This window comes from Erithacus rubecula (assembly GCF_903797595.1).
Source record: "Erithacus rubecula genome assembly, chromosome: 23".
NCBI lineage: Eukaryota > Metazoa > Chordata > Aves > Passeriformes > Muscicapidae > Erithacus > Erithacus rubecula.
In genome coordinates, this window is record NC_136675.1 from 7,281,261 (window position 1) to 7,307,760 (window position 26,500).

General features: G+C 53.8%; 1 protein-coding gene across 2 annotated transcripts in view; it reads right to left on the reverse strand.

The window, feature by feature from the left end:
• Positions 1-3,258: 3,258 nt before the first annotated feature.
• The window catches only part of WASF2 (WASP family member 2), a 30,076-nt gene continuing 6,834 nt past the window's right edge, over positions 3,259-26,500 (reverse strand). The window contains exons 2-9 of one of the 2 annotated variants that reach the window (XM_079325647.1): positions 15,887-16,040; positions 12,078-12,212; positions 11,478-11,631; positions 10,302-10,419; positions 9,416-9,546; positions 8,024-8,173; positions 5,087-5,592; positions 3,259-4,749 (exon numbers count right to left, since the gene is read on the reverse strand). In XM_079325647.1, coding sequence (XP_079181773.1) covers positions 4,592-4,749; positions 5,087-5,592; positions 8,024-8,173; positions 9,416-9,546; positions 10,302-10,419; positions 11,478-11,631; positions 12,078-12,212; positions 15,887-16,016 — 1,482 coding nt within the window. In that variant the 5' untranslated portion in view covers positions 16,017-16,040 and the 3' untranslated portion in view covers positions 3,259-4,591. The remainder of the gene's footprint in view (positions 4,750-5,086; positions 5,593-8,023; positions 8,174-9,415; positions 9,547-10,301; positions 10,420-11,477; positions 11,632-12,077; positions 12,213-15,886; positions 16,041-26,500) is intronic. The other variant, XM_079325648.1, reaches the window with a different exon arrangement.

A 26,500-nucleotide genomic window follows, 5' to 3' on the forward strand; every position in this document is an offset into this window, starting at 1 on the left:
AGGCCAGGCTGGACAGGGCTTGGAGCAGCCTGGGACAGGGAGAGGTGTCCCTGCCCATGGGATGAGATGAGCTTTGAGGTCCCTTCCTGCCCAAACCTTTCAGTGACTCCAAGTCACACACAAAGCCACTGCAGCCCCTGTGCCAGCCCAGGCTCACACTCCCCCAGTGACACACACAGGCACTGACTGGATAGAAAGATTTTATCAAGTTTTAAAAAAGAATCAAAAAAATTATTACTTTTTTTTTTTTTTTTATACATGTACATTACAAAATATTTGCAGTTGGAATCTTCATCCAGGGGTTACTGAGCTGATTATTAAAAACAACAAAACAAAGCAGCAGGAAATCTGGCTTATACAGCAACCGACAGGAGAAAGAAGCACAGACATTACATGGGAATCCAGGAGGCAGGATCTGCACTGGGATGTGCCAGGATGGAGCAGGGGTGGGCTCTGATCCCCCCAGCACTGCCTCCCTGCAGAGCCCGGCCATCAGTGTTTATTCTGCAGGGGTAAAAACAAACCTGACACATACACGGTATTCTGCTCACATGTTTGGGGTTTTTTGTCCTTTTTTCTTCTTTCTAAGCAGAGTTTCACTGCTGAAACTCCTTTGGTCTGAAGTGAGGAGCCCCCTGCACCCTGAGAGCATCCATCAAACGTGGCCTGGCTGGGTCTGTGCAGGGCCCTTCCCACCCCTCCTCTCCCACCTTGCCTCCTGCCCAGCAATAAACCCCTAAGATACAAGTGGAATAATTACTCTTATAAATATATTTATATCATGTAGGAAAATAAGGCACTTCAGGAGGGGTTACAGCATGTCTAATTCTACGACATTCTAATCAGGAAGAAAAATGGGTTAGTTTCTGAAGTGAATTAAAATGAATGTTAATACAGTAATAAAAACATCGGATCCACTTCCACTTCAAGGCTTTGTTTAAAAAGGAAGAGAAGAAAGCACCCCCGAAATCCAACAGCAGTGAAACCTGACCCGGGGCAGCTGCATCTGCCCTGCCAGGCAGCTCTGTCCCAGAGCCCCTCCAGGGCAGGGACTTCCAAAAGAAACACGTTAAATAAGTTCATGTTCTGGAGAAAAAAAAAAAGGAGGAAAATCCACTCTACCCTTTCCCTGAAATGACACTGTGCACGGTTCCCCAGGCAGCAGGGAGCTCCGGGAGCCCCTGCCCTGCTCCGGCAAGGGGAGGAGGAGCAGGGAAGGTCCGGGCTGAGCCCGAGCAGCGCTGGCAGCGGGGGAGGCAGCGGGAGCAGGATTACCGGGAGCAGGGGAGGGGACACGGGGGGAGAGGGGACAGCGGGGAGAGAGGGGAGACACCGGGAGAAGGATTACCGGGAGCAGGGGAGGGGACACGGGGGGAGAGGGGACAGCGGGGAGAGAGGGGAGACACCGGGAGAAGGATTACCGGGAGCAGGGGAGGGGACAGCGGGGACAGAGGGGAGAGAGGGGACAGAGGGACAGCGGGCAGGGCAGGGAGCCCTGCCTGCCTGGAGCTGCAGCTCCCAGGATGGGAGACATGGCTGAGAGCTGGCAGGAGGCCGTGCTGGGGGCCAGCAGCTCGGGGGGAGCAGCAGCCCCTGCCCTGGGCTGTGGGAGATGCTCAGGAGCAGCAGCGCCTGCCCTGGGCTTTGGGAGATGATCAGGAGCAGCAGCTCCTGCCCTGGGCTGTGGGAGATGCTCAGGAGCAGCTCCTGCCCTGGGCTGTGGGAGATGCTCAGGAGCAGCTCCTGCCCTGGGCTGTGGGAGATGCTCAGGAGCAGCTCCTGCCCTGGGCTGTGGGAGATGCTCAGGAGCAGCTCCTGCCCTGGGCTGTGGGAGATGCTCAGGAGCAGCTCCTGCCCTGGGCTGTGGGAGATGCTCAGGAGCAGCTCCTGCCCTGGGCTGTGGGAGATGCCCAAGAGGAGCAGCTCCTGCCCTGGGCTGTGGGAGATGCCCAAGAGGAGCAGCTCCTGCCCTGGGCTGTGGGAGATGCCCAAGAGGAGCAGCTCCTGCCCTGGGCTGTGGGAGATGCTCGTGGCTCGCCCCAGCCCCACAGAAGGGAAGCTGTAAGAGCCCAACACGAGGGCAGAGGTGGTGGGGCAGCCCTGTGCTCCCAGCACAGCTGCTCTGCCTTGCAAAGGTTGCTTTTGGCACCTCTCCTCCTCCCCTGCTGCTTTCAAAAACATTGAGCTCACTTGGTGGCCCAGAGCTCTGTGATTTTGCAACCACACTCAGAGATGGTCCCTCTCTAGAGCAGCTGTCTCTCAGGGATCCCCACACAGGCTAAGCCTGCTTGGCAATCAAAGATTTAGGGGGGAGAAAAAAAGAAAAGAAAAAGCAGGAATCAAAGGAGATTTTAAAAACACTCCAACAACCAACCTCCCCCACCTGCCCACAACCCTTCTGATGAGGGTCCTGCAGCTGAATCCCGCCCTGGGACGGGGTTTGGGAGCAGAGGGTGTTCCCACTGTCCCTGCTGCTGCCTGGGGCCAGAGCAGCAGCTCCACCCTGAGCTGCCCACACGGCAGCACCCTGTGCAACAGGCAGAGAGGGCTGTGTCCCAGGGGCTCAGAAAGTGGCACTGCTCCCACACCCGCTCTCCTCCCCAGCCAGGGCTCAGTCGAGTTAAGGCAGTCTCAAATCCAGCCAGGGCTGGCATTTGTGGGCTCCTTGCCTCCCTGTGTGATCCTGCTGTCAGCCTGGCTTAGCTCAGGGCCTGTTTTTCCCAGAAGGTGTCTCCCAGAGCAGCAGCACTGAGAGGCAGTGCCTGTCTCATCCCCTCGCCCAGCCCTCAGCAACCAGCCCCTGCATTTCCCAGCGTGTCCAGGCGCCCCAGGCTCTGGCACAGTGCTGCTCAGGGGCTCCCAGCCCAGGGTGGGCACAGGGAGCTCTGGGGTCTCTCTGCCCCCCGCCCACGCTGCAGCCCAGCCCTGCCCGCAGGGTAGCACACACACAGGAGCCACTGGCAGCTCCAGGCACGGGCTGGAGCCATCAATCAGCTCCCAAGCAGGATTCCAGCAGGCCTGGGGCAGGGCCCAGCGTCCCAGGTATCAGCAACACCGGGAAAGGAGGCGAGGCAGGGACAGGCTCAGGCACAGCTGGCCAAATACTTCAGGAAAGGGAGAAAGATGGCAGAGTTGGTCTTAGTGGGACTCACATCCCACAACAGCTGGACCCATAACCTCAAAAAGGCTTTGGAATTGCTTTTTGCATGACCCTTACTGAGTCATGTCCAAATTAAAATACACATCAGGGTATCTGGGTTAGATTTCCAAGATATGCTCATATTCTATGTAAGGTAACATAAAACAGCAATAAAACTGAGGTCAGCTAGTTCAAGTTCCCCATTTTCCCCTGCCAGTACTGGATCTATAGTGAGCAGCCTGGGAATTAATTCACAGGGTTAGTGAGGAGAAAAAACGTTCTCTTAAAATTAACTAATGAATTATAACAACAAAATTAGGGTAGGTTAGGTCTGATGTAACTGATGGGCAACTCAGTTCACACACACAATGTTTTTAGGCACACAAACTCCCCTCCCCAGGGGAAAGGGATAAGAAGCAAAGGCAATACCAGCATTGAAGTCCCTGTGTTAAAGTATGGTCACCCCACTAAAAAAAGCACCTCTCAAACTGCCCTGGCAGGGCCAAAGACCACCACAGTGCCTGGTGTCCAGAGAACCCTCCCCACCCACCTCCCTGTCTTAGGCACTGGATTTGGAATTTCAAAACACAGTCTCAGCATGAATTGGAGAAAATCAGCCTGGCAAAGTCTGGCCCCTGCTCAGAGCTGACCACAGACGTGTCTCAGTGGGGCAGTGGCCCTGTTCTCCCAGCAGTGGGAAGCTGAGAAGGATCCTGCCCTGGTTTTACATCCCTCTGTGCAAGTCTCCTCTTGGCAATGCAGTCCAGGAGATTTGAGGAAGGTAAAGGCAGCTTCTAAAAATAAAACAGTCCCTCCTTACACTGCACCCAAGGCACTCAGCAGCCTGGGAGCTGGGAAGTGCACCCCACGCAGGGTGATCTGGAATTAATACTCAGGGGTCAGGGGGGAAAGAACTGTGCACTATTGCCAAAAACCTGATTATTTGACAGCGGGATGCAGCAGAGAACTGACATTTAAAGCCCATTTTCTTGCAGCACTACCAGTATTCACTGGCAAGGAAGAGCCATCAGATCAACTGTCTGCTGTTGCACTGAGAAAACCAGCTGAAAATGTCCTTCATCCAAAAGGCCACACGGCCACAACAGGATCATCCATCTTTACTTTAAAAATCCCTCAGGATGGAGGGTTTATGTGTGCTCTGCCTGGTGGCATCAAAAATCTGGAGGTTTAGCTCTCTTTTAAATAAGCAACCGTTACAGCCCCTCCAGCTAAATCCCAGCTCTGCATCCTCAGGCCCGCGAGACCTTTTGGAAAGGCAGAGCACGGATTGCTGCCAAAGCCGGAGGGGCGGCACAGGGGAGACATGCTGCTGGTTGTCTGAGAAACCCTTGGCACATCTTTGGTTAGAGGATGAGAAGGATGCGGCGCGGGGCTCGGCCACCTGATTCAGTGAGCAGCGAGCCCGGAGCGCAGGGGGAGGGCTGGGAGTGGCTAATCCGACCACTCGTCCTCGTCGAACTCGGAGGAGTCGTCCTCGGAGTCGCTGTACTCCACGGCGATGCGCCGCGACAGGATGGTGGCCACGTCGTTGCCCACCACGTCCCGCTTCTCCTGCTCCCGCTGCTCCTCCACCCGGCGCAGCTGGAAGCCTGGGAAAGGGCAGGGCAGGGCGCTCAGCCTGGGCTCACACTGACCTTTGTGGCAGTGCTCAGGCTGGGGTAACCCTCAGGGTGACAGGCTGGCTCAGGACGGGGATGGGAAGCACACGGGAACCCCACTGCTGGACTCGCCCCAACAAACCGGGGTGGCACCAAACCCGGCCCTGCCACCTCCAAAAGAGCTGGGGGAAGCACAAAGCCCAGCCCGGGGCTGCTGAGGGTGGGCAGCAGGGAGCCCAGGGCACAGCCCCGAGCAGGAGGCAGCCCCAGGGAAGCTGCCGAGGGTGTGAGAGGCAAAGGACGCTGCCGGCACCGAGCAGCACCTCACCTTGCCGAATGGCCGACAGCAGATCGCTCCTGGCGTCGCTGACCGCGGGCAGGGACGACTTGGGCTTGGCCGAGGAGGGGTCCGCGGGGGGAGGGGGCGGCGGGGGCCCGTCCAGGCCGGCGGCAGCCAGGGGCGGCGGGCCCGGGGGCGGCGGCGGCGGCGGCGGCGGAGCGGCCCCGGTGCCCGGCGCCGGGAGAGCAGCGGGGTAATCCAGGGCTGGCGGAGGAGGGGGAGGCGGGGGGGCGGCGAACTCGGGGTGAGGGGGGAAAGAAGGGGGCGAGGGCGGCGGGGGGGTGGCCGGGGAGGGGAAGCCCACGGGGGGCGGCGGAGGGGGGCTGCTCTCCATCGGCGGGGGAGGGGGAGGAGGAGCGGGAGGGGGAGCGAAGCCCGGCCTGGCTGCCGAGGGCGATCCGATGGGAGGAGCTGGCGGTGGGTGGCTCGGGCTGACCAGGCTGGATCGTTTGGGCCCTCCGGAACCAGAACCTCTTTGGTTGTCTGCAGGATAGCTGTGGCAACAGAACGAGAGAGACGGGGAATTAGCCCTGAGGCCACATCAGACTGTACAGTCTCCGTGTTAATGCAAATCATGTGTGTTTGCTGCAGTCCAGACAAAAAAATCCCAGTTCCAGCTCTGATGTTTCCATGAGATCTCACTCCTTGGTTTCAGCTCCCTCGCACTGTTTCTTTTGGCCTTCACCTCCAGAAAAAGGAAAGCTCCTAGGGATGGCAGGAGGTCAGGCCAGGGGCAGGCAGGGATCAGGGATCAGGGATCAGGGGTGTGTGCTGGGATAACCTGCACCAGGAGAGCTCTGAACACCTGCTGGGAATGGATCTCCTCTCTGCACTTGGAGCTGCAGTGCAGCACCCGTGTCTCGGTGATGGGGAGGACGTGGGAACCCAACCTGCTCTTATGGAAAACACCAGCGTGTGAGGGGCTGCATCTCCCACTGTGGGGCTCTGCTCATCCCACAGACTGCACTGCCCGTGTGACACAGTGACATCCTGTGCAATGGAAGCCCCAAACTGACACTTCCTTCCACGGGACAGAAAAATAAGGTACATTTGCCACAAAAACATCACCATTTTTAACAATGCTGATACAAAACAGACTCCTGGAGATCAAGTCTACCTCCCAGGGTTCCTTAAAAACAACCATCAAAACAAAACCAGAGAGGGGAGATCTGTGGGGTTGGGCAGAGATCTAAGCAACTGCAGAAGGCAGAGAGAGCTTCATCTGAGAGCTGGTGTGTGCTCTGCCCGAGAGGCACAGGCTGCAGAGCGCAGTGCTGGCTCTCTGACACATCACAGGAGCCTTTGCTGCAGCATTGCTGCCTTTGGATAAGATGGAGAGAAGCCAAGCAGCCCTGTCTATCAGACAGACTTTCTCTTGTTCCTCTTGACTCTGTTTTAATGTCTTTAAGAAAAAAAAGAAAAAGTCCACTTTTGTTTCGCCCTTTGTGTCTTGAGCCACTGCTGGACCGTAACTCTCATCTCTGGAGGTGCCTGGGAGTCACCATTTCATTCAATCCCAAGTAAATGACCTGAACTTGCACCCAAGTCTCTGGGAAGGAGGCAGCTGCTGTGCTCAAGTCCTTGCAATTTAAATACATCTCCATCTCCAGTGCCCACGTTGTGTGTTTCTCACAGATCAGAGCAAAGGAGGTTAAAGAAGCTGTTCTTTGCAAAGCTCTGTCATGGAATATCCTGAGTAGGAAGGGACTCACCAGGATAATCGTGTTCAACCCCTGGCCATGCACAGGACACCCCCAAGAATCCCACAATGTGCCTGAGAGTGCTGTCCAAGTGAAGATAAGGAACAGAAGTCCCTGCTATGGAACAACTGCACTGGAAAAGCAAGGCAATGGAGCCAAAGCAGCCGCTGGGACTCTGCAGTGAAGGTGCTCTGGTTCTCCCCTTGTGCCCGGGAATGGCGACGGTGGCTGGGACTCAGGGAGAGCCCTGCTGCCCGTGCCTCTGCCCTGCCTGCAGCTGCAGCTCCTGTGCAGACAGGGGCATTCTGGATACAACAGCCTCTGCCCTGCCTGCAGCTGCAGCTCCTGTGCAGACAGGGGCATTCTGGATACAACAGCCTCTGCCCTGCCTGCAGCTGCAGCTCCTGTGCAGACAGGAGCATTCTGGATACAACAGCCTCTGCCCTGCCTGCAGCTGCAGCTCCCGTGCAGACAGGGGCATTCTGGATACAACAGCCTCTGCCCTGCCTGCAGCTGCAGCTCCCGTGCAGACAGGGGCATTCTGGCATACAACAGCCTCTGCCCTGCCTGCAGCTGCAGCTCCTGTGCAGACAGGAGCATTCTAGCATACAACAGCCTCTGCCCTGCCTGCAGCTGCAGCTCCCGTGCAGACAGGGGCATTCTGGATACAACAGCCTCTGCCCTGCCCGCAGCTGCAGCTCCCGTGCAGACAGGGGCATTCTGGCATACAACAGCCTCTGCCCTGCCTGCAGCTGCAGCTCCTGTGCAGACAGGAGCATTCTAGCATACAACAGCCTCTGCCCTGCCTGCAGCTGCAGCTCCCGTGCAGACAGGGGCATTCTGGATACAACAGCCTCTGCCCTGCCCGCAGCTGCAGCTCCTGTGCAGACAGGGGCATTCTGGATACAACAGCCTCTGCCCTGCCCGCAGCTGCAGCTCCTGTGCAGACAGGGGCATTCTGGATACAACAGCCTCTGCCCTGCCCGCAGCTGCAGCTCCCGTGCAGACAGGGGCATTCTGGATACAACAGCCTCTGCCCTGCCTGCAGCTGCAGCTCCCGTGCAGACAGGGGCATTCTGGCATACAACAGCCTCTGCCCTGCCCGCAGCTGCAGCTCCTGTGCAGACAGGGGCATTCTGGCTGCCGTGCCAGATCCTCTGCTGGAGGATCTGGTCCTGCCCGAGCCGCGCTGTGCCGGCGGCTGCCCGCAGCAGGGGATGCTCACCTGAACTCCAGCGGGGGCGGCGGCAGGCTGTCATCGGGGGGCGGGGGCGGCGCGGGGGCGCCGGGCGGGGCCGCGGGCGGGGCCGCGCTGCCGTCCGTGCTCTGGCCCGAGCCGATGCTGCCGTTCTGGTACACCAGGGCCGGGGGGAACCTGCGGGCAGCAAGGGCAGCGCCTGCCTAAGCTGTGCCCCCGGCAGTGCCAGGCCAGGCTGCACGGGCTGGGGGCAGCCTGGCACAGGGGGAGGGGTCCCTGCCCTGCCAGGGCTGGCACTGGGTGCACTTTAAAGCTCTTTCCAAACCAAATCAGTCCGTGACTTTACAACATTTGTTTCTCAAAGGCTCCTATATGGAGAACCATGTATGTGTTTGCTCCATGTAATTCTTTGGCTAAAATTTGCTCAGGTGCTGCCTTGTTTATGGCTGCTGCACACCAGAACAGCAGGAGTGTGTATTTTAATAAACAAACACCTGAATAAATGCATTTTTCTTAACACCTGATTTTATAAAAACACTTAGGAGTGTTTCTACCAACTTGGACTTAAAGAACTTGCAGTTACACTGAGTATCATCAGTGGCAAGAACAGGAGATACTCAAAGATGACAAAAAATAAGCTCGAGAATAGAAGATTAAAATGGAAACTGCAATGCCATTAAAACAAGTACTCAAAGCTGGAATAGTACTGAGAAGAGACTCTCATGCTTTCAGTGGACTCATTTCACTGTGAAGAGGGGGAACCACCCTATTTTTGGGGGATCTGGACCCCAAGTGAATCCAAATGCAAGAACACACTCACAGGAGAAAAGAGAGGAGCAAGAAAATGGTGCTGTTGTGCTGCTCGATTCCCCAGCTAGAAACCAAACCTGTTCTCCTATTAAACTAAAAGCAAGTTTTATTTTTAGCTGGAGAGTGTGATTTAAAGAGAGATTTTTTTTCTTATATGAAAGGAAGCTGCAAGGAAGAAGAGCATTGTGGGGAATTCGGTCTGCTTCCAGCCTTGCTGGTGTCAAAAGTTAAATGAATTCCCAAGCCAGAAGTGCTAAAGAGAGATCTGTAGCTTGAAATGCTTGGATGGGGACAGCCCCCGCTTCAACTTTGGGGTGTGAAGAGCCATTTGTGAGATGTAACAAAGCCATCACACAATGGCACCGAGGTGTGAGGGAAGGGCACTGCCTGGGGCAGAGCCAGAGCTCCCAACACCTCTGTGCCCACAGGCAGAGAGCAGCCAGAGCCACTCCTGCCGCCCTGCTCCAAGCTGCAGCTCCCTGATTTATTTGGCAAATTTGCCATCAGCAGGCGGATTTACTTTGGAGAATGTGATTAGTGGCAGTATCGACCCGGGGAGCTGCAGCACAGGGTGAACTGCATCCCAATCACCCAGCCCAGAGTGCTTACCCAGCAGGACCGTGCTTGTCCTTTGACTCCACAAACTCCTGCCCCATTTTCAGCTTCTCCCACTCCTCTTTCCGGGTTTTGATTTTCCGTGGATTCACATTTCCTCGGTTCGGATTCTCCTTTTTCTCTTTCTAAGAGAGGAGGAATCAAACACAAGCTTTACTTTGCTTGGCATTCACTGGGAATAGAGAGGGGCAGGACAGACCTGGAGCAGTTACAGCAAGACACGTTCTCAAAGAGGATTTTTAGTTTACTTTCCTGATTGCTGCACTCTCCAAAGACCTTCCATATAAAAAAGCTGGAGCACACACAACATAAAAAATGCCAGACAACATCAGGTTGCCCAGTGCAGCCCAGACAATGCCATCATCACCCCTGGCATAAGCAGCTTGAGGGCAGAGTAAAAGCACAGTTCCCACACCAATACAGCTTCTGGCCTCTGTCTAGAGACCCAAATCTCAGCTCCACCCTGGTGTGTTCAGCGTTCTGGGCTGCAGGATGGACACTCACCCACAGAGAACTGGGCTGTAGATGGCCTCACTCAGAATTCTAACACACCCTAAATCTCTTGCTATTTTTCACTGAAACACAATCTGTTTTCATACTTAATACTCCAGTTTCTCAAAAGCTAAATTAAGTATGTTAAGACTACATCTCTTATGTAATAATTTAACATTAAGGCCCAAAGACACTGGCATTTGGAAAAAACCAATTAGAGGTATCTTTGTTCTCTTTTTTTTAATTAACAAGGATGTGGGTAAACCAGATAAAAACTTCCCTGAATTGATCCCATAGGAGTCCAAAAGTGCAAACCTGAATTTTGGATAGCAAATTTGGAGTCCAAAATTTATTAACACTTCCCAGGTCCTATTCTTCCCTTCCTCACCCTATGTTTCCGCTTTTCCTTCATGATATCCTTGGTGTCCTGGAGCATTTTCTCCCTCCAAAGGTCGAAGAAATATGAAGGATCTGTGTAGAATTTAAGCGCCTCTTTGCCATCGTCCCTGGAACAGGGAGGGGAGAAAACCACAGACAAGGATCAGGCCCATATTTCTCTAAGGAAACACAAGGCACTGTCTCAGAGAGTTCAGAAGTGCAGTGAGATGGTCACAGGTGCTGTTCTTGCCTCTGCCCCCATTTCAGAGCAGGAGGAGACCCCACCCCAGCCACCCCAGCCCTCCCAACCCCACTCCTTCTGCCCTCACACAAACCCTCCACTGCCCAGCACTTGAGCAGCTCAGCTGCTCTGAGCAACCACCAGGAGAGCAGCAGGTCTCTCACTTCAAATCCCTTTTGTTTGTGCTGTATTTTGGTGTGAAAAAGCCTCCTCCCCCAGCTCAGGAACCCTAAATCAGAGCAGCAGCGTCCTTGAAGCTCCTGAGTGAGTGCACAGACTCCCTCTCCTCCCACTCTGCAGTGCAGCCGTGTCTGGCAGGAGACAGCTGCCTCCAGCTATCTGTAATTACTTTTTACCTGCTCAGAAGATATTTATGGATGTGGGATAAGTCTCTGGATTCTGACCCCCTTTACTTCTACCTACAAGATGGAATCAGAGTGGGACTGCTCAGGACTGGTTACACAGCCAGTGTGGGTCCCAGCAGATGGCTCGAGCAGGCACTGGGGCCACAGGAAGCAGCAGCAGCAGCTGCAGCCTGCTGCACCCAGCTGGGTGAGAGCCTCCTCCAGGTGAGAGCTCTGCACCTCACACTGCAGCTCTCTGGAGAGGAGCCACTGGGCCAGGAAGGAGCAAACAAAAACACCTCATCTGCAGCACACCCAGCACAGCTCTGCAGTGCCAGCCACGCCTGGCCCCAAGGCTCTCACTGAAGTGACAGCAGAAAACCAAAGGGATCATTTTCTACCTATGTCCAGTTGTATGACCTCAAAAGCAAAGTTTCACATAACCCAAAGGACACTGATTTCCTGGTGGATTTGTTTAGCAACTCAATTTCCCAGTGGCAACAGCTACTTCAGTCCAGCACAGCACAGGAAAGGAGCTCCCCAGAGGTTGGGAGGAAGAGGTTCTGGTCTGCAAGGGAACAAGAAGGTACTGCAGCCCTACCTGTAAGGTGAGAGGATGTTGAGAGGTGGAGGGGTATTGCAGCTCCTGTAGGTTTCGAGGACAGGCACAGGGAGAGAATCTCTGTCAAAGAGCTTCTGGTCCTGAGTGGTGGAGCTTTTGAAGGCCTTCCTGGTGTTAATGCCTTGCAAGGAGACTGTAAGGAAGAGGAGAGAGCAAGTGAAGAACAGCTTGACCCAAGCCAACGACACTGAAGCCCAAGCAGTGAACATCTGACTTCAGTTGCAGCTCTTGGCACGCTTTGCAGCTCTTAAGGTCAGGTTCCCTTTCCCACAGACCCCTTGGGAAACCCAACAAATCTCCAAGTGCTGCCAAGATTCACTGCTCCACCAGCACAGCTCTCCCTCGAGGGGCCCTTGGGCTTTGGGAGCTCCAGCAGCTCCTCCACTGCCCCCAGGGCTGCAGAGTGAGTTCCCACATGGAGTCACTGAAGAGCAAAGCCAGAAAGGCTGTCCCAGCCTGTCCCAGGGCTCCCCTGGGCCCCAGAGAACACATTCCAGCACTCATGGCAGGGTCAGCTGCAGTTCCAGTGCTGAACCAACCACGCTGACTGGAGCAGAGCCTCCCCCTGAGCTCCATTACCTTCCTCCTCTTTGGGATCCAGCTGAGTGACTTTGACTTGCAAGCGGTCAACTCTCTCCACCAGAATATTCACCCGAGAGGCAAAGGTGTTGGCTTGAGTAAACAACTCTCCAAATATGTCTTCTGCAGATTTACCTGCAATATTGAAGTGTCCACATTACCCTTATGAACCACATCAGACCACACTCAGTCTCCCAGCCTGTTTTAAGAAAGAAAGAAAGAAAGAAAGAAAGAAAGAAAGAAAGAAAGAAAGAAAGAAAGAAAGAAAGAAAGAAAGAAAGAAAGAACCAACCACTCTTCTTTTCAAGCTTGTCAGTGCTGAGTCTAAAATCCAGGAAGAAAGTGCTTTGTTCCACCAAAACCTGACATTTCCAAGGGATCTTCAAGCAATAAGGAAACAATTGAGGCATACTTTAAAGTCTATTAAAGCAACAAACTAAAGAGGGCTGACAACACTACACTGGTCTGAATGGGGATGGATCTGAAGGTCCTTTAAGATTCTGTGCTGCTCTGGTATTAGACAAGGAAATACAGTTAGATTTTTATTGCTCTGGAGAATCTCAAAGGCTCCCAGTCTCTAGAAGGCCTGCCTCCAAGAGAGCTGGCACATATTTAAGCTCAGAGCACTCTGGAAGGAGAGAGAAGACCCAGCCCTGGGTGCCAAAGCTGGAGCTGCAGCTGACAGCACTGACCCTGCTGCTCCTTCAGGTGGCAGTGTCTGAAAAATTGATGCATTCACATTGATTCTAAATCAAAACCAAAGGGGAACTTCTCAGTCGGGGACATTGTCTCTGGAACAGTTTGGACTACCCAGAGGGCTGCTGTGACCAGCACCATCCATGGCTGGGGCCATGAGAGCACCCGGGGCTCAGACCAGGAGCTGCACCACTCACAGGAGTAACAGAAACACAGCCCTGTCCTCAGGAGCTCCAAACCTCCAGTGCAACAAGAGATGGCACAGCTAGGCAGAGGTGGGAGAGCTGAATAAACCCAAGAAGCTGCAGTGGGTGCTGTGTTTCTGTTTGCCCCTGGGCACAGCCCAGGGCAGGGAGCCCCAGCCATACAGAGCACTGGGCACAGGCACGGCCCTGGAGCTCCCACTGATGGGAAACATCTCCAGCCACGGCTGCTGAGGGCAAGGCTGCTCCCCATCAGCCTCTGGCTTTGAAGTGCATCATCATATGGTCAACAGTTTGTTCTGGAATCTGTCACTCTTAAAGATCCTCTCTGACATTCAGGGAAGAAACACCAGTTGGAAGTCTGATTTCAGCAGCAATTTTGGAAGTGTGGTTGTGTGCAGAGTCAGAGAGACAAAGCAGCCCCTGCCTGAGGGCATCCCCCAAAGGCCAGCTGCACAAACACCCCCATATCTAACCCCACATATCAACTCCTTGTTCCTGCTCCCAGGAGATCTCCTTACACTGCCAAGCACGGCGAACAAGCCAGGTTAAAATTCAACTTTCTCCACCCCTTCTGGTGGCAATGCCAGGTCCAAGTGTTTGTAGAAAGCAAATGCTGAAGGTTAACTTCAACTGACCTCTTCCTTCCACCCTCCCAGACAATGCAGACTGCACAAATGTTCAATTAACGAACCCAAACTCATGAGAAGGATTTTAGGTTTGGAGATCTAAGGTAGCTCTTGTCGTAGCCATGTTTCATGAAACAACTTCCATTTTCACCATTAGCCCAGACCAGCTCTCTTATTTGACCAAAGAGAGCAAAAATTTATCTGGGGGAAAATGTGAAACCTTCCAGCAACGACTCAAAAAAAGTAAAGTTTTAATTTCGCTTCTACTTTCACAAAAAGTGAAAAAAAAAAATTCTCAATTTCACAAGGAACTGCAACAAGCACTAGGGGAAAAATTAGGTACTTGGTTTGCAAAGTGTATTTCATGTATAAAATAATATATATCAGCATTTTCTATGCTGGTTTTGACCCCGGAGAGAGAAGAAGAGATGGTCTGTGCTCCCTTGCCTGTGTAAGAGCACCTGGAGTTATCACCCAGCATCTCTCACCTCACCTGAGCTTCACAAACACTTTTAGATGGGGTGAGACAGAGATTAATTTTTTTAGTTTAGTTACTTTGACTGCAAAAGTGCAGCCTGCAATCAGAATTATCTTTGTCATGCACTGGCAGGAAGACAGACGGCATGATTTAATAGGTCCTTCCATCTTTAGCTTGTGGATTCTGTACAATCACACAAAACTCCCAGCTGCGATAGTAACGAAGGGTAAACTCACTGGAATATCAAAGTTTGACAAGATTTATGTTTGCATCTTTGTAAAGAGACTGTGGTGCACCAGGCATGGCTGATTATTCACTTGACAGGGCTGTCACAGCCTACTGAACCTGCTCTACGTTCCTCTAATAGTCAAGGTGCAAGGAGAGAGAGAATTTGTTTTTGGGAGGGGAGAGGAAAGGGCGGGGGGCAGGAGTGTGGTCATTTGGCTGTGAGTTTAAACTTTGCTTTATTTAAAGCACTGCTGACCCTGGGGAAGTGGATGGTGCTCACGTTTCTCCTCTCACACCACGGGTCAGCAGCAGCACCTTCCTCAGCTCGCCCCCACAGCTCCCACCTTCTCCCCCCATGCCCACAGCCCAGCTCCCAGGGTGCCTTCCCAAAGAATCCAGGCTGTGATTTGGCTCCAGAGGCAGAGAAGCTCTGGGTACCTGTGCAAAGCAGGTCTGAAGCTGAGGGATGTGGCCAGGGCTGTCACACTAACCAGGATGAGCTCTCCCTGCAGCTGGGCTCTGCACAGCTCTGCTGCCTCCTTCCTCACCATTTCACATGCAGGAGATGGATCTCCCTCACGCTCACAGCCATCCTGGCTACCAGAGCTAGCAAATGAACACGGGGGCCAGTTGAGCACAGAGCCTGTGCAGTGACATTTCTCCAACCCAACAGAATGTGACACCGACTGGCAGCAAACACGGGCCCAGATTTCAGTGACAGCCACGGTTTGCACTGCTGGAAAGAGCCTGCACCCAAACTCTGCCTGCCACATGGCACAAGGCAAGGGCTTGCTTTGCAGAGCAAGCAGAAGGGCTTGTAAACACCCCAGAGAAGCTGAACAATAGATTAATTTGATTATCAAAGTCTTGCTTCAAGGACAAAGGTGGTTAATCAGAACCTAGAGCATTTCAAGAGTATGGAGTCATCCCGGAGAGACCACAATTAACTCTTTGTTTCTCCTATGGCACGTAGGCCTGTGTGCTCCCTCCAGCCTCTCCAAGGCTGAGGGTCAGCCCAGGCGTGGCTCCAGCTCACGCTGCCATTGGAGTGAGCAGCCCCAAACCACTGCTGCTCTGGAGGCACCACTGGGCTCAGCCCTTTGGGTCTCACAAGGCAACAAACAGCAGCAGGGGCAAAGAGGAGCTTCCGTGTGGGGGCTCTCATTATCTTTCATTAAAATAAGACTACTGACATGGTGTAGGTTCCACAGAGTCAAGCTCCATTTAGTGGCGCAGGCAATTACAGGCACGTTCTCTGACACAAGATCCTGCCTGCTCCGAGAGCCTCCCATTTTACAAGCCTGAGTTGTGCTCCATCCTTCCATCTGCAGTTCCACTGCAGCCTCTCACATGCACACACACATACACACACACCCCCCTCCCCATTTTCTCTTAGATAGGAAGGCAGTGGGACCGGGGATATGAAATTAGCATCAGATTTCTTTAGGAAAACATTTTAGCATTACCCAGGGAAGGCAGATGGGGGAGAAATAGGAACACGAGAGTAGAAAGGGAGCTAAATAAAGAGCAGCAGCGACTCCTGAGGGCACGGCGCAGGCTCGCCGTGGTACTCACTCAGGCTGCCCAGCTGTCGAATGACATTTGCCAGGGTGATGTTGGTCACGCATTCCAGCTCGCTCGGAACGCTAGGCAACGTCTGACGGCACAGGTGCCTTGGCTCAATGTTCCTCGTTACTAACGGCATGGTGGACCTGCTTCAGGCACTGTTCTGAAAGATGAAAAACAACCCAAAAAAGAAACAGGAAAGGATTACTCAACCGCAAATTCCAGGCACACCAGAGCCGTGGTGTTCGTTTTTCCTGCTCTCCAACGGCTTTACTTCTAAGCCCTGTCCCCCTGCTCCCCGCCCTGCGCAAACCGGCCCGTCAGAAATAGAGACGGCAGTTCCCGGGCTGGCGGAGCCCGAGCGCAGCCCGGCTCGCAGGAGAGCCCCGCTGGCAGCGCTGCCCGCCCGCAGGTGCCGCAGCCGCGGCTCCGAGCTGCTCCTCGCACCCGGCTGCGCCCAAAGCCGCTGCTAGACAAACCAGAGAGAACCCCGCGGCTCCTGCCAGCGCGCCCAGGCGCGGTGCCTCCTCCCGGAGCAGCCTCTGCTGCCACAACAGGAAGCGCTTGCAGCTGACCAGGAAACGGTGCGACTGCTCCTCATCCTGCAGGCTGCACCCTCCGCCCCGGGAATCCCCCGGGATGGGCGGCACGCCGCGCCATTGTTCTCGGGACGGAGCTCTGAGCCCGCTCTGCGCGCGATGCAGGACTGGAGTCAGAAACAAGTCAGGGTTGATTGTACAACAGGCGGCACAAACTTACAGTTCTTAAAAAAACTCATAAAAAAAAAAAAAAAAAACAAAAAACAAACGAAGAAAAGCTAAGTGTCCGGAAGTTATGCTTTGGACAGAAAATGCTTTTATGTGCAGGTCAGTGGCCTGAACTAACAAAAATCTCCTTTGCTAGCAGGCCCAAAGTGAAGCATCAAACAGCTCCCTCGCAGATGGTGCAGCTCCAAGAGGGAGAGGGAAACCTGTGTGACCAGCTCAGGAGCATCATACATGCCTGAAATCTTTAGGACTAAGTGCAACCAAACACATCCCAAGTTCTTGATTAATTTAGAAGGGGAAAGAATCACTTTTCTAGGTCAGCTGAGGAAGAACCCAAGAGAAGCAGGAGCTCCCATGTGATAGGCATGCGGATCTGCTCGGGCTGGGTGTAAAAATAAAACAGGAAGCGAACAGCTTGGGGAACATGGCTTCCTGTCACCACCAGCAAAAACCCAAGAACCATAAAAAATCAGCTGTTTGCTCTTGACTTTGAGCCACCCTTTGATAGTCTCTGTGGCAGCTGGCAGCTTATCTTTGAGGTCCAGGAGTCCTTCCTGGATGCTTTTCTATCAGGGTGTTAAGAGGAAGAAGTGGGCATTATCCCTCCTAATTACCTCAGAAGCCAGATTTTGAATTGCTAAATGTGACCCATTAAGGCAGAGGAGTTCAAGAGCCGCAGCACGGGCTCTGGGATGTCTCCCAGACAAGCAGATGTAGGTTGCCACCATTTTGCAACGCCTCTACACGAGGGATTTCACAGCATCTCAGAATGCCAGCCTGCTTTGGGCTGGAAGGGACCTTAAAGCTCATCCTGTTCCAGCCTCCTGCCATGAGACCGGGCTGCAGGGAGAGGGTCCCCAAATCCGAGCACCCCACGGGGCCAGATCTGCATCCAGACAAACAAAAGCAAGAGGCTGGAGCCCGTGCTGCTCTCCCCTGGGCACTGCAGCCACCAGCAGCTGCTGGGATATTTAAAGAACAGGGTGAAGTAAGGAAGGGCTCTGACCTTCCCTTCCCAGCACCCCGTGTTTTATTGATTCCAGCCCAAGCCCTACAATCTTTTGTCAGCTTTAGTGCTTCATGCCAGACAAAGTTTCCCAGCTCCCCCCAGACTGCAGTCTGCACCAGCAAGCAGCTCTCATAAACAAGGCAGCATTTGCAGGCTGCCTGCATCCAGCTTCTCCCCTGTGCTTCCCCAGGGCTTGGCCAGGGAGCACACACGGTGGGATCTGCAGAGCTGGAGTGGACAGCCTGCCTGGAAACCTTCCAAGGTGGAGGACAGACAGAAGGAAAACAGCAAGAGGAAAAATGAGCCTGGAAGTGGGGGGTGAGATGTGAGCGTACTGTACAAAAGGAGACAAAAAACCCCCAAGATGATGGGCAGCATGGGTGGATAAATGCAGGTAACACTGATCTCTGCAAGGATGGGGAAAACAGGGCAGAAAATGGGAGCAGTGCCTCAGATACCAACAAAAAAAAAAAGGTTCTGGATATGTTGCCTGTATACAGACACCCCAAAAGTGTCTGCCTTCAAGGCATGTTTTGAAAGTAAAAGCAAGGAGGAGTGGTGAGAACTGCTTTGCTTCAAAGAGAAACTCAGGTAGAGCACATGTACAGCACAAATCTGCACTGGTGCAAGAGAGCAGAGATAAAGGCTAAGGAGCAGACTCCCTTTGCAGCCCAGCTCATCCTCCCAGCCACACTCCACTGCAGAAGGGGAGTTTTGCCCTCATGATCACAGCAGCCTTTCCCAAGGCCACAGGGACAGCTCTGCTGCCCTAAACCCAGCCAGGATCCAGCAGACTAAGGGATTAAATGAACCCTGTGGAGCACAGGGGATGAGCAATGCAGGAAGGGCAGGATGGGCTGGGGACAACCACCCTGCTCTCCCAGCAGCTTTTGGAGAAGAGGCATTTTAAAGCAAAAATTCCTCTCTTCCAAGCAGAAGGATGAGGAACTTCAAGATTCTACAAAGGATATCTGGGACCTGCAAAAAGAACAGGTGATGCCAACAATAGAATACTGTGAGACCTTGCTTTTTCCTGGAGTGTTTGGAGGGTAGGGACAGAGACAGCAGCTAATGGGCTCCTGTAAAACCTTCATGCCTCGTGAGTAGGTGGGACAAAGATTAATAGTGTGGATGGGAAAATAAGTGTTGTATTTCAAAAGCACGAGTCAGGTAGGGCAGAAAACCAGGTGTGGAGAAGGGACAAGGTATGAGAGCAAAGGGGGAAGGAGGAAGAGGAAGCAAAACCCTGGAGGCAGCACAAGGGATGAGCTGGGGGCAGGGAGGAGTCACAGCAAATGGAAGAAGGGACAGAGGGGAGGTGCTGCTGTTATTGTCAGAGAGCCATTAGGGGTGAGTGACAGGGCAGAGCCAAGCAGGGGCCAGCCAGAGCCACCCCACTTTGTGCTCAGGCCGTGACAGCACAGCAGAACTGCAGCGTGGCCAGCCTGGTCACAGGCATTAGTCACTGTCACACCCGACCCACACCACACATTACAACTAAATCCTACCATTCAGATGCAACTCCAATGAATTGCAGGGCCCAAAATCCTTATCTTGGGGCAAAGATAAGCGTTTCCATTTGCTTATGAATGCTGGAGATTAGATTTGTTTCAGGAGTGCAGAGTTTTGGGGTGCACACACTGTTTTTAAAGAAGCTGCAAGAATGACATGGGCACAGAGGAGCTGCCCTGATCCTAGTGTAACAGGAGAGGAGATCAAGTATGTTAGAAGTAAAAGGAAACTGCCTCTAGAAACAGAAAACTCTGCAACAGATTTCTAATGAATATGGAAAACAAAGAGAGGCATTAAATTGAAACACAGTGAGAGGAAAGAAGTTCAGTGATCTCTGCTGGCTGGAAGAGCCGTAAGGAAAATCCACAAACCCTGCTGCATCAATCCACGTTCAAAAGACTCATCCTCCCGACCACTGTGCTTCACACCTTCTTAAAAACAAGGAAACAAGTGATTTTCCTCTCCCACTTGAGCCAGACCCTTCCTACCTGCTCCAAGCACTCCTCTGCAGCCTCCAAGCCATGGCCTGACCCACAGAAGGCTCCCAGAGCTTGCTGAGGTGGCAGCAGTGGCTAAAAGCCAAACCATGTGGAAAGCCCAGCTCTGCCCCACAGCTGCCTTCCCTCCCTGCCCCACCTGCAGCCAGCACTGCCAGGATGCCTCAGAATCCCCCTCTCCCAAATGCTTACACAGGCACTGCCGAGCCCTGGCCTGCTCCACACCAGAAAAGAGTTTGCTGAGCACAAAAAAGCCCTGGAAGCTGAACTCACTGCTCCTGCATTCCTACTGGCACCTTGTTTCTGGGATCCACTGGGTTTTTGCTCCCCAGCATCCCTCCCAACAGCTCCAGTCCTTTCTGCACACACCGTGGTCTTGGACACCTCCTGTTTTTCAAAGACAGCAGGATCCATGGGCAGAGCTCCTTCCCATGGCTCTGACACCCTGCTCCCACCACAGTAAGCTCTCACCTTGAACGTCCTGCTCACCAGCTTTTAAGAGGATTCTAACTTTGGCAATTAGTTCTGTAAATACTCTTGGGCACTGGGAAACAAGCGTGGCCCAGCACAGGCTCTAAAGGGGGAAAATGTGTGACTTGCAATTCTTGCCTTTCCAAACCCAGCACTTTAAGCAAAGCCAGGCAAATCCAAGATAAGCATGCTGCTCCAAGATTTCTTATCAGCAAGCCATCGACCACTCTCCCCATGAGCTCTGCTGCAGCAGATCACTCAGGAATCCCAGTTCTGGATTAGAATCAAGTGCAATTGGTTTGTTTCAAACAAGAACTGCCAGTCCATAAACCCCTCGTACAAAGCTGCGTCTTATTGACTATTTTTAATAAATAGGGCTGGCACAGTAAAATTGAACAATTGTTAGGAACAATAAAGGAGACAGACTTTGATTACAACTATTGAGAAGCAATACAGGGATGTTTTAGGATTGAGTATTTGCTTTCCAAGGCGAGTTCTGTCAACTGAAAACAGCAACTCAGAGCAAATACTCCTTAACAAGTGGTTTGGAGCAGAGTAGAAAACAGCAGTGCACAGCAAGAGAGGAACCAGAGCTGTTTTTTGGTGTTTTTTTTGTAGAGCAGGCAGATAGCACAGTCACTGTGGTGGTGCAGAGAAGGCAGGCAGGACTCCAGGGCGAGCCCTGCGGATGCAAGGCACACAAAGAGCTGCAAATAACAGGTGAGTTGGAGGGACAGACCTGGCAAGGCTCTCCCCACTGGGATCTGACCAGTCAGCACAGCCTTACTGGGAGTCACCTGGGTAATTCCCCGCTCAATGTGACACACAACCTCTCAGATCAGGGACCATCTGCAAATAAACCTGGACCCCAGCAGTGAGATCATCTGTCACAGTGTCTGGTGTAGCACAAAGCACCTAAGCAGGGCAGAGGGCTTTTTTTGGGGAAGGGAGGGGAATTTAGGCTTGATTTCCAAGTACATCGGGGTGACCAACACCCTGCCCTGGGCAGGGCTCACAGAATCCTCTGGACACAAACACAGCACGGGCAAGGAGAGCAAGCCTTCAGCTGAGAGCTTGGGAGAGCCACCTCCAGGAGTGCCCATCGGGCACTAGGCACAGCAGCAGGTTTGGGAATGAGGGGAAAGGAGATAATCAGATCTGAAATTCCCATCAGTATGAAATAAGACTTAACTCAGTAGCTTGCCAACGCAGACCGACTGTTCTTTCTAATGTCTGTGACAACTCTGCCTCAAATTTCAAGCTTCTCTCAGCAGTAACTACTCCCCCATGTAGCTGTAATGGCCAGAAAGAGACTGGCTTTTATGTAACCCCAAAAGACTTGCAGAAAGGGAAGCATCAGCCACACACACACACATACACACACAGAGGGAGAATTGAGGGGGAAAAAAAATCAGCAGAAGGCTGTGCTGAGTGCTCAGGGCTATATCCAAGCTCACAATGCAGCCACAGAGAAGTGGGATGCGCAATCAGAAATGCTCCAGCTCCACGCTCGGAGAGAGACCCAGCAATCAGTGCTGCATCCGAGCAATGGGGAGCGAAATTACAGAGCAAAGTGCCATGTGATGCCACAAACTGCTCCATCCCGCCAGCTGTAACAAGGATTCATTCCCAAAAACGTCACAGGCTCATCTGTCATTAGCAGCCCAGCCTGCCAGCAGCTGAGCAGGAGTCAGCACTGAAGGGCAGCTGCAGGGCTGCTTCCTTTCACAGTGGGCTATTCTCCCAAAGCACGGGGAGGAGGATGGAAACCCCCCCGGGGGGGCGTGCAAACACTGCCCACTGCCCCTCAGCAGCCGGTGGGATGGCAGCACACGCTGCCTTCTCAGCCACCAGCACACTGAAGCTCTGCTGGAGCAGGATCCTGCCAGCCTCTGGAGAACACACTTAGCAGATCACAAAAATCCACACCACGAGCCCTGTGCATCACCAAGGCTCTGCCACCACCGAGTGCAGAGCTCTGCAGGCCCAAGGTACACCAGAGGATGTTTGGGCAAGAGCAGGGCAGGAGCAGCCTGAGCACTGCCCCCCTGCCAGCCCTGATCCACCACTGCCCCTGGAGCCCCTGAGACAGCAAACACCCGGCCTGCTACAATCCCACACTAAAAATACACCTTTTTTTTCCCCTTCCCTGCCTTCCCCCCCCCTCCAGTCTGCTGGCTCTGAAAAATGCAAAAGAGGCTCAGAAAGCCATTTTCTGCAGGTTTTTTTGTCTGGCTCATGCATTATCATCATCATTTACTGCCCTCAAGGGGATTGCACAGGTGTGACTGAAAATTTGGCTCTTCCTTTTAAACTTTTTGTTATCAGCTTTGCTGAAGATGATCTTGCTGGAATAAATACCAGGCTGCTCTCCTGGAGAGGGACTCGCTCAGAGCTGTTGTCAGAAATCTGTCTGGGGGTGGCAGGATGGGGGTGTCACTGATGGGGAACATACAGATCCTCCTGGCTTCTGCTGGAGTGCTAATAGAGCCAGCAGTTTGACCTACACTTTTATTTTTTTAATTCCTAAAAAACAAACCATTGCACTAATTAATGTTTCCATTCATTTAGCTGAAAAACAAGTTAAACAAAGAGGGTCACCTGGTGCTCCTATCAATACCTGACTAGGATACAGGCAGAACAAATGCATTTAAATAAAACTCTAGAAGAGATGTGACAAGAGAAAGGCAGTTTAGCTCAATTAAAGAGAGCTGTCACAGGGATTTGATTCTCAGAATACAGAACTATTGATTAAGCGGGAATTAAAGCTCCAGAACAGAAAGGTTTCAAGGTCTTTGCTGTGAGGGTGTACATCAGGAGAGAGAGGCAGGACTCCTTCAGCACCACAAGAGCTCTGGCTTTGCTGCTTCCTAGGAAACAGGAGCAGCACAGGGAGCAGAATGCTCTCTGCTAGACCTGTGAATAATTTGGGCAAGGATACAAGGTCAGTGACAACACAGAGCGCCAATCAACAGGTAGCTCTGGTCCCGAGAACCCACAAAAGGCTCTAAAACATTTCAGCAGCACGGAGGGAGAGGCCTGGGCAGGTTTCAGCCCTACAATCCCACAACCCTAGAAGGGCTGGGTTGGAAAGGGCCTTAAAAACCATGCAGTGCATGGCAGGGCCCCTGCAGTGCCGAGGGGCTGCGGGAATGGCCAGGCAGCCCGGGCTCCCCTAATGAGCACAGCTCTGCTCCCTGCTCCAGCCTCCCTGCCTCAATACAGCAGCACACTCGCATTCCCGGGCAGATCGGTAATTAACCTGCAAACACAGCGCCGGCTTTTTTCCCCTAAATGACTTATTCGTTAAGTTCCAGCATATTTTAACCTTCCTTTTCAGCAGATAAACTCTGTCTCATTTGCAGCTAAGCTCAGCCTTCCCTTCTTTGCCACACACTAAACTATTTTGATTAATGAAAGAGTAGGAACAAACCAGTTCCAAGTGTTTTCTATAGAGCTCAACTGCTCTTTCAGTTTCAACTCACGCCTAGATAATTATATCACAGCTCTGAGTGCCCCCACCCTTCTGCTGCACTTGGGGAATACTGGAAAGATAAGTCTTTTCTTAATTATTAAATGTAAATAGCTCATTAAATATAATCCAATTACTTTAATTGTAAGAAAAAGGAAGTAATTACAATATGTACATGTATTCTTGCCTGAACAGTTTTAATATCTTAAATGAATCTTTGCAGCATTAATATTTTAAGTCAACCTTTGACATGAGGGGAGCGGGAAAAAAAAATGTCATTGACTGCCTGATATTTTCCAGAAGTTTTGTATCTGCTGGGATTTTGGTCACAAAAAACCAAGAGAATGGCCTTGAGCATCTAAATCAAAATTGTTTATAAACAGCATCTTAATAAAGTCAAAATAATGCACAGGCTTTCCATTGTGGAAGGAAAAAACAAATCTATAAACACGATGGCACAGGAGGAGTCTGAATGTGCTTGAGATCTCAGGAGCCACAGGCAGTACAGGCAGATCCCAGCACACAGCAGCAGCAGCCACCCCTGCTCAGATCCTCCCCACACCTCTGGTTTGTTCAGGGGTGGGGAGCAGGAGCAGGGCTGGGCAGAAGGGGCTGGGCACATCTGGGATCACCCAGCTGTGGCAGGGCAGTGTCCAGCGAGGGATCCCACGGAAGAGCTGCATGAGGAGCCATCTGTGCAGCACAGGCAGGGCACAGGCACAGGCAGGGCACAGGCACTGGCAGAGGCACAGGCAGGGCACAGGCAGGGCACAGGCACAGGCAGGGCACAGGCACAGGCACAGGGCACAGGCACAGACAGGGCACAGGCACAGACAGGGCACAGGCACAGGCACAGGGCACAGGCACAGGCACAGGCACAGGCACAGGCACAGGCACAGGCAGGGCACAGGCACAGGCAGGGCACAGGCACAGGCAGAGGCAGGGCACAGGCACAGGCAGGGCACAGGCAGGGCACAGGCACAGGCAGGGCACAGGCACAGGGCACAGGCACAGGCACAGGCACAGGGCACAGGCACAGGCAGGGCACAGGCACAGGCAGGGCACAGGCACAGGCACAGGCAGGGCACAGGCAGGGCACAGGCACAGGCACAGGGCACAGGCACAGGCAGGGCACAGGCACAGGCAGGGCACAGGCACAGGCACAGGGCACAGGCACAGGCACAGGCACAGGCACAGGCAGGGCACAGGCACAGGCACAGGCACAGGGCACAGGCAGGGCACAGGCAGGGCACAGGCACAGGCACAGAGCACAGGCAGGGCACAGGCAGGGCACAGGCACAGGGCACAGGCACAGGCACAGGCACAGGCAGGGCACAGGCACAGGCAGGGCACAGGCAGGGCACAGGCACAGGCACGGCACAGGCAGGGCACAGGCACAGGCACAGGGCACAGGCACAGGCACAGGCACAGGCACAGGCAGGGCACAGGCACAGGCAGAGGCAGGGCACAGGCACAGGCAGGGCACAGGCAGGGCACAGGCACAGGCACAGGGCACAGGCACAGGCACAGGCACAGGCACAGGGCACAGGCACAGGCAGGGCACAGGCACAGGCAGGGCACAGGCACAGGCACAGGGCACAGGCACAGGCAGGGCACAGGCACAGGCACAGGGCACAGGCAGGGCACAGGCACAGGCAGGGCACAGGCACAGGCACAGGCACAGGCAGGGCACAGGCACAGGCACAGGCACAGGCAGGGCACAGGCACAGGCACAGGCACAGGCAGGGCACAGGCACAGGCACAGGCACAGGGCACAGGCAGGGCACAGGCAGGGCACAGGCACAGGCACAGAGCACAGGCAGGGCACAGGCAGGGCACAGGCACAGGGCACAGGGCACAGGCACAGGCACAGGCAGGGCACAGGCACAGGGCACAGGCACAGGCACAGGCAGGGCACAGGCACAGGGCACAGGCACAGGCACAGGCACAGGCACAGGCAGGGCACAGGCACAGGCAGGGCACAGGCAGGGCACAGGCACAGGCACGGCACAGGCAGGGCACAGGCACAGGCACAGGCACAGGCAGGGACAGGCACAGGCACAGGCACAGGCACAGGGCACAGGCACAGGCAGGGCACAGGCACAGGCACAGGCACAGGGCACAGGCAGGGCACAGGCAGGGCACAGGCACAGGCACAGGCACAGGCACAGGCACAGGCACAGGCAGGGACAGGCACAGGCACAGGCACAGGCACAGGCACAGGCACAGGCAGGGACAGGCACAGGCACAGGGCACAGGCAGGGCACAGGCACAGGGCACAGGCACAGGCACAGGCAGGGCCCAGCAGCCCAGGCTGCCCTGGGATCTGCAGGCAGAGCTGCAGGGAGCTGTGAGGAGCACTCCTCTGGTTTTGCTCAACAGCATGACAACCCCTGCACTCACTTTCTCCATCCCTGCAGCCAGCAGGACCAAACAACCTTCAGCAGGCTCCAGCAAGGCCCCACTGTTTCTGTCAGCCCCCCAGTCTGACAGAGCAGGGTCGGGTTTCAGCTTGGCTGGGGTGACAGATGCCTGTGAAATCTCCTTGGGACAGGCAGAAAAATATTCGGTTTAAACTGCAGTTGTTTCCATTTTGCATGTTCTGAGCCCAGCAGTGATCTCACCTTACGTAATCTCCAGTGCAAACTCCAGGCTCTGGACCATCCTAAACTATTCGAGGGTGTTTGAAACCATAAAATCCCAGAATGGTTTGGCTTGGAAAGGGTCTTAAAGCTCATCTGTTTCTACCCCCTGCCATGGGCAGGGACATCTTCCCACTACCCCAGGTGCTCCAAGCCCTGTCCAGCCTGGCCTGGGACATTTCCAGGGATGGGGCAGCCACAGCTGCTCTGGTCACACTGTACCAGTGTACCAGGGATCACCACCCTCATAGGG